This window comes from Dermacentor variabilis, chromosome 7 (genome assembly GCF_050947875.1).
Source record: "Dermacentor variabilis isolate Ectoservices chromosome 7, ASM5094787v1, whole genome shotgun sequence".
NCBI classification, from domain to species: Eukaryota; Metazoa; Arthropoda; class Arachnida; order Ixodida; family Ixodidae; genus Dermacentor; species Dermacentor variabilis.
The window spans coordinates 144,926,297-144,933,840 of NC_134574.1; the positions used below are offsets into that span (position 1 = coordinate 144,926,297).

General features: G+C 44.7%; 1 protein-coding gene across 1 annotated transcript; it reads left to right on the forward strand.

Annotated features, from left to right (window-relative positions):
• The first annotated feature begins 74 nt into the window (after window positions 1-74).
• Window positions 75-7,444, forward strand: Glo1 (Glyoxalase 1). Its single transcript, XM_075699535.1, has 4 exons — window positions 75-505; window positions 2,613-2,674; window positions 5,122-5,211; window positions 7,252-7,444. Exons 1-4 carry the CDS (start codon window positions 216-218, stop codon window positions 7,347-7,349), a joined length of 540 nt encoding a protein of 179 aa, XP_075555650.1. The 5' UTR covers window positions 75-215; the 3' UTR covers window positions 7,350-7,444.
• The last annotated feature ends 100 nt before the right edge of the window (window positions 7,445-7,544 follow it).

Here is a 7,544-nt window from a genome sequence, read left to right on the forward strand (position 1 = left end):
TTCAATAAGCGGTTTCATTACACAGTTTGAAATTGAAACGGAGTGTCTCAACTGATGCTGTCGCAGAACTCCGGTCGAGGGGGCTGCGGTCGGCGCACTTCCCTCCGCTCTGCCCGCGGTGAACTTGTTGCCGGGTCTTGTCGCTACACCTGATTCTGCTGCTTCCTTCCAAAGTGTTGATACCTGCTCCCTTTGCCTCTCCGCAAAAAAAGAAAATGTCGGGCTGCCTGAGCGATCAGGAGGCGGAGAAATGCTGCTCCGAGCCGGACCCGGCGACGCGAGACTTCATCATGCAGCAGACCATGTACCGGATCAAGGATCCCAAGGCGTCGCTCGATTTTTACACTCGCGTTCTCGGCATGCGGCTGCTGCAGAAGCTAGACTTTCCCGAGATGAAGTTTTCGCTCTACTTTATGGGCTTCGAGGAGTCGGTGCCAAAGACTAGCTCCCGTCAAGAGCGCGCCGAGTGGGCCTTCAGCCGCAAAGCTACGATTGAATTGACGCAGTAAGTTTGTGTGTCCTGCAGTATAGACTCACCCACCCTCTTTCGCCCTGCCGCTGCGGCCAAAGTTTGGGAGCACTCGGAGGTGCGGAAAACTACCGCTTCGGTTACGTCAGGCACTGTTGACGGAGAGTTGTCGAGCCGGAGCGCTCGTTTCGATATCGCGCCCTGTGAGTGGGAGTTGTGCAAAGTTTGCCGACGGTGCTGACGGCAGGCTATAGCTGCAGCGCGCGTGCGCTTACAAATGCCGCAAAAATGTGGGCCATGAAGATATACGCAGTCCGGCCGCGGAATGCACCACGTAGTGCGCGTGGCGATAACAATTTCTAAGGACACAGTTATGAAACCCAAGGACACCGTTATTTGAAACAGTGGCTGTCCTAGCCGTGGAATGTGGGCTATAAAGATATCGCACGCAACCCGACCGTAAACCGTCTTTGCCACGTACGGTCCACGAGTGCCACGAAAACGGGTTACGAAACCGATATATTTACAATAGTGTTACAGTGGACACTAGCTTAGCTCCTCAGCCTCCTTATAGCAAATTTTTCAATATAGCTACATCAGGGTGTATGCTAAAACTGGTCACTGTGCACAGGTCCTCAAGACTTTACAACAGATAACACACGGGACTATGAAATTTCTGAGCACATGCGCACACAAGGCCGGTAACTTATTTTTAATGTGATGCTTGAAACATAAATGTTTGTGCCTACACGTACATTTCTGTACCGGTGTACGTAAATCGCACAACATTATGAGAGTAGCTATTGCGCTCTGCAAAGATAAAATAAGCACTTAGTGCAATTTTTTTTCATACAGTTTGAAATCACTTGCTAGTGCCTGTCCACACATTTCTAATACTGCTGTCAGACAGGCACAAACATCAGCGATACGAGCGTGTTATTGCTATGTGTTCTGCCAGTGTGTGCCACACATCTAATGCTTCATCTAATAACCATTTTGCCCAACTGTGTGACACTCGTCACCATCAAGACCTGTGTTCACAAAACTTATTTCACATAATTGTTGTCTGAAACTGACCATTACCATGGTGATTATCTTTTCACACCTACCTGTTATAATTGCTGGGTGGTGGAACGCTGGCCAATCAGGAAATGCTCTTACGTGAGCTTGCCTTTCGTGAACACCAGCAAGGTTTTGGTGGTGCAGGGCTGATTCCCTAACTTGTCTCGTCCTAAAGTGCATTTGTCCGAGCTAAAGACATTGAGGCCAAGAGTGGTCCTAGATAGCCATCTCGGTTCTATTTGCAGAACTTTTGGCATAATTTGTGGACCAGTAACTAGTCGTAGGTTTGGCTGGTCACTTTGATAAGACGTCAGACTTTCACCCATTTGTATTGGCAGACAATCTAGCCCTCCCACACTTCTCTCTGCGATTATTGCTCACTCAGAAAAATGTGAGCTCAATCACATGAGCTGTGAGCAAAGCAGCAGCCAGGAAGCGGAAAAGTTTATCACCTCCCGGTTGTGATGCTCCTTGTCTTTACAAGAATGCTGAAATTTCATTCCTTACTGTGTAGAGCAGAAACATTTAGAATCTAGCAGTTGACTGAAGCCCTTGGAATAGACTAATTGACATGCAGCAGTAGCACTGTTGACTGTGCTTAAAAACGTCATTTTACTTATGTTGTTTCTGTCATCCAACAAAGGAATCATATGGTACTTTTATTATGACAAGAGTTACTTAAGAGATATTGTGTTCGGATTATGAGTTGTAAAAAGCTGCTTGTACACTTCAGCATCAACTTGCTTGGAAATTAGGCACCTGACTCCCTCTTAAAAAAGAAAAAGAAAGCCCCTGATCGTTAAGTATACCGCACCTTTAACTTTTTGAGCCAACAAATATCATTTCCGCAATGTTTGTACCACTGCCAAAGATTTTAGAATCAAATTTTATCTGTAGTTTCACCACGTTTCACCACCAGAAAAGTGACATTTCAAAGAAAATAAAAACATTTGGTGAACTTCTTTAGTTTGATGCACAAAGAAAATGTCATTAAACCACTGTTAAGTCTGTTGAACCACTGTGGCAATTAAAATACATTAAGAGTTTGCTCTGATACGTTATGTCTACACTCTGTCCACAGCAACTGGGAGGATCACCCAGAGGGCGGCTACCACAACGGAAACACCGCTCCTAGAGGATTTGGTAAGTGCGTCCCTGTCTACCGTTGCATGATCGCTGCGTGACATCTTTGAAAGACATCATTAAAATTGGGGACACTTTCCTAATGACACTATTTCAGAACTAGTTCTGAACTTGGCTCTGTTCTAAAGAGTGCTGTTAGAAGATCCCATGTGTTCAAACTACATTGAACGAAGGTTCCAAGATTTCTGACGCATGTCTGACAGTCCTGTTTTAGTGTCAGTGGCTGCCATGGATAAGCGAAATTTCTTGTGTGCTTCTACATATTTACATATACAATAATGTAACTGACAGGGCTCCTGTAATCACTTACATTGACGTAGTAGTTCTGCGGAAACCCTTGCGGGTTTCCGCAGAACTACTACGTCAAACTCTTGCCTTTGCTTCGTGTTGTCGACAAATTCGACTTCGCTCTGCCATCTGCTAGCCGCCTGGTTAGCTCAGATGGTAGAGCGGCTGCCCCGGAAAGGCGGTGGTCCCGGGTTCGAGTCCCGGACCAGGACGAATTTTTCTTCAACTATGAGGCTTTTCTTTCGAGGAACCCGTTTGGGTTTCCTTTGTAGCAATTGCTACGAACGGGTGGATGTCTCATTTTCCCTTTATTCATTACTTCTCTCCACCTTGCGGGTTTCCGCAGAACTACTACGTCAAACTCTTGCCTTTGCTTCGTGTTGTCAACAAATTCGACTTCGCTCTGCCATCTGCTAGCCGCCTGGTTAGCTCAGATGGTAGAGCGGCTGCCCCGGAAAGGCGGTGGTCCCGGGTTCGAGTCCCGGACCAGGACGAATTTTTCTTCAACTATGAGGCTTTTCTTTCGAGGAACCCGTTTGGGTTTCCTTTGTAGCAATTGCTACGAACGGGTGGATGTCTCATTTTCCCTTTATTAATCACTTACATTGTTCAAGCATCAGCTTTTCCTAGCTCGTTGCTCAGTCTTGCGCCATCTGCAGTGGCGGACCGCTCCCGAAGATAGTGCAGTGCAAAGTTTCCATAGATATATGCCGCTTCGTATGTCGCCACGCCACTGGGTATGTTCCGTCGTGTTAATCATGTCATTGTTGTCATACTGCCTTTGTCATTCCATCATAAACATGCTGTCATCAGTAGGTCATGATTATGATGCCGTTGTTGTGACATTGTTGTCATACAGTCGTCATGCATTCTGTCATACTTTTGTGATCATACTTTTGTGATCATACGGTCGTCATGCAGTCATCATCATCATACACTCATTATGCCATTGTCGCCGCATCGCCTTTGTCATTACATTGTAAGCATGCTGTCATCATTAGGTTGCGGTTATGATGACATTGTCATGCCATCGTCATCACACAGTTGTCATGTGTTCTTGTCATACCGTCGTCATGCACTCTTTGTCATGCCACCATCAGCATACACTCGTCGTTATCGCTACATCTTGATGCTGTTGTCATCCCACTGTCGTTATAGTTACTTCATCATTTAGAAATTGTCATCCCATTGTCATCATGGTGCCTTTGGCTGCACCAGTGTATGCTTGGATAGCCTGCCTGTGCTTGAGCACTGGAGAGGAGCATAGTAGTTTTGAACAAGAACACTGTAAAAAGTCTTTTATGCAGAAATGTCGCAGAAGCAGCGGGCCCGCACCACAGCTAGCGATTAAATACTCGCGTTACACACTCGTAACCGTCTTGCGCGTTTTTTCTTTAAAGTATCATTTAAAGTGAAATATGCTTTCAAAGCAGATGATTTCTTTGCTCCTACAGTACCCAGAATTAGCACTAAACTTGATCAATACTCAAGAAACTAACCTGCCACGGTAGATCAGTGGCTATAGTGTTCTGCAGCTTAACACATGATGTGGGTTTGACTCTTAGCTGCAGTGGTCACATTCCATGGTCCATAACTTGCCCCATCAATACAATTTGCAGCCTACCCTCCCCCACCTTTCATAGTATACCGCAGCCTGCGAGGCTTGTGAACAAATTGAAATGTTTCATGCAACTCACTCCTGATAACCAACTTTTAAAATCTTCAATAAGCTACACCAGTGTGCCGCAGTTAGCACTGGCGAGTCTCCTCATCCTCGACAAATTACACTGGTGCCCAGCAGCAGTCCTCGATAAATGAGGCATGCCCTCACCAGGCACTTTTCGCTTGCCTCTTCGTGCACCGAGAAAATCAGCGGTGTGCCAAGGTGCAATCCCAGAAGGCACTGCAGCTGAAATGCAAAACTGAGCAAACTGTGGGCAGTTTCCACATGGTGCTTACCATAGCTAGATAATTTTCGTCAAGTTGTTACAGTGAAGGTGAAAAACTGGTCTCTTTGTATGATGTAGGTATCGACATGAAGCAATTTGTCGTCAGTGTTGCCCCCACTTCAGGCTTTGCTGCAATGCGACAGTATCTGGGCGGCTGCAGGGCACGTTGATCAAGGACACTGTTAACCTGTCTGTTGACTGGGTGTGCAGGCCACATCGGCATCATGGTGCCCAATGTTGCAGAAGCGTGTGCCCGGTTTGAGAAGCTTGGTGTCAAGTTTGTCAAGAAGCCTCATGAAGGTGAGCGGTCATTGCCATATTGTTTCCTAGAAGCTGGCGCTTGTCTACGGGAGCTGCAATTCAGCCAGTGTAAGAATGATGGTTAATAACATAGATATGCCTGAACTTTGTCCTTCTGACTTCCAGCACCTTTGCAATTGTATCATATTAAGCAAGATATCGTGTTACAAGTGCACTAATTTGCAATTATGCATGTATGGAAGATATTTGCCTTCTTCGTGTGTTCACGAGGATATGATTGCTTGCAAATTTCTAGATCAGGATATCTAGCACCTGTAGGCATCCGCCATGTTTTTGTTATGATGATGGTGAGGGAGACTGCGGGAACGGTGCATTTGCGGTTGTCAGTCACCTGTGGTGGCTGCTTCCGTAAGCACTGCAGCTTTCTTGTCTCTGAATTCCAGTAAGTGTGTCTTCTTTAATGCAATCACATTTTAGATTCCAATAAATATACCACAGAGATAATTTAGTGAGAGCACACTACATCATTTGCTTCACTGCAGTTGCAACATTTTGCACATGGCCGAATTTTTTCTGTGAGATATGCCCAACTGTTCACATATTAAAGGGCTTGAGGCACTGTATGAAAGATACTAGACGACATCTAGTAAGCTGTACCTTGTAATATTAAAGACGAGTGTCATGTTTGTGCGGTGAAACCATGTGGTTTCAGCGCACCACGATGGACGAGTACAATAAAGTTATTTTCTATGTTATGCAAGCTGTACACAGTCACGGGGAAAGCTGTAGCTCCAACATGTTTACGCAAGACTTCTGCATGAAGCAAGTACGAGCAGAATTTCACACTGACAGCGGGCACACTCAGCAACATAACCAATTAGTGGGCCAGTGCATTGTGCACGAGACAAAAGCATTACGTGTTATATCGCGTGTGCTGCCGGTTAAAGGTGCTTGCTTGTTTTCTCCCTCACAGTCAACAGAGAACACACAATAATTTGCGCATTCTTGTACGACATCTCTGAAGGGGGCACCAGTTCTGTTAAGAATGGCTGAACATTCTTCTCATTTGGCTGAGTGCAAGAGTCGCACAATTGTGGCAGTTAAAGCAGCCACACATATTGTGTGAAAGGAGGAAGAGAAATCTAGTTAGGCAAGTAGGCTATAAAAAAATCTGGTCTATAAAGTGTAATATATACAGCCACAAGAATGTCTAAAGCTACAAGCAAAATGATAGGCATATCCTTGTACTACCAATCATTTCTTACGGTGCCTGAACAGTTGCAGCTCCAGATTATTTATATGCAAGGTGCCATGCGGGGCATTAAATGTATAGGGTGGACAAACGTGAAAGCACTGAAGTAACGTTTTGCACTGAAGTAAGAATAACATCACACTGTATTTCTTAACTGAAGATCCATCTTAGCGTCTATTGGACAAGTCAGGTTTCTAAGGCTAGTCAGCTTCTATTCACAGTGAAACCCCCTGTATACCTCAGCACCAACATTCTGCAATTGCAGCATTTTGCTGGTACAGACAAGGTTTCTGCACTGGCAGAAACTACTTCGTTAGCTACTGATGAAATTAAAATTTGACATTTTTGGAACTTCGAATTCACCTAAAACAAAAATTACCAACTCAAGGCTATTGGTACGTCAGCATTGTTTACAAGGTGGTACAAAGGCAGGTGTGCAAAACATGGACACAAGAACAAGGACAACACAAGAACCAACATGTGTGTTGTCTGCCTTGTTCTTCTAGTGTACCAACATGCTGAGATTTCTGTCATTCTAAGCATCACATTAAACATATTTCAGCTTAAAGTTATCAAAGTGCTGGTCATTATAGTCATTCACAGCAAAATTAGTTTGGTTGTTTTGCGCAGTCGTGCTGCAGTTGACTTTACCGAAAGTGAACGATTTGGCTACCAGCTCAATTAGATATTTTGTTGCAAGTTTCATCACGTAGTTAGTTTAGCCGAGCCGTTTGATTGGCATTTTAAAAGCAGCACTGTACGTAGGGTTGAATGCAGCCACCGTATGTTGTGGTGAAAACTCTAATGTACACTTCTTTTAATTTCAGGGAAAATGAAGTACATTGCCTTCATTCAAGACCCGGACGGCTACTGGATCGAGATTTTCAACAACAAGATCGTGGACAAAGACTTCTTTAAAGAATGAATGCGCTTTTGTATTCTCTCCAGAGGAGCCCGAACCAAGCTCAGTATAAAAGTGCCTTTATTATTTGTTTCAATTAAATGACAGCTATCTCACGAGTTTTGACGTGTGCAACTATTCAAGGCCAGCAAGTGCAAAGATGGCTGCTGGAGTTTTGTTTAGGTTGTTCAAGTGCGTGGGGAGATGAAATAAAAGGTT

Bases quoted from the DNA above. Each gene is read 5' to 3' on its own strand.
- Glo1 (XM_075699535.1), top strand. From the start codon at position 216: ATGTCGGGCTGCCTGAGCGATCAGGAGGCGGAGAAATGCTGCTCCGAG. The intron at 506-2,612 runs GTAAGTTTGTGT...CTCTGTCCACAG, and splicing joins GCTACGATTGAATTGACGCA to CAACTGGGAGGATCACCCAG. The intron at 5,212-7,251 runs GTGAGCGGTCAT...TTTTAATTTCAG, and splicing joins TGTCAAGAAGCCTCATGAAG to GGAAAATGAAGTACATTGCC.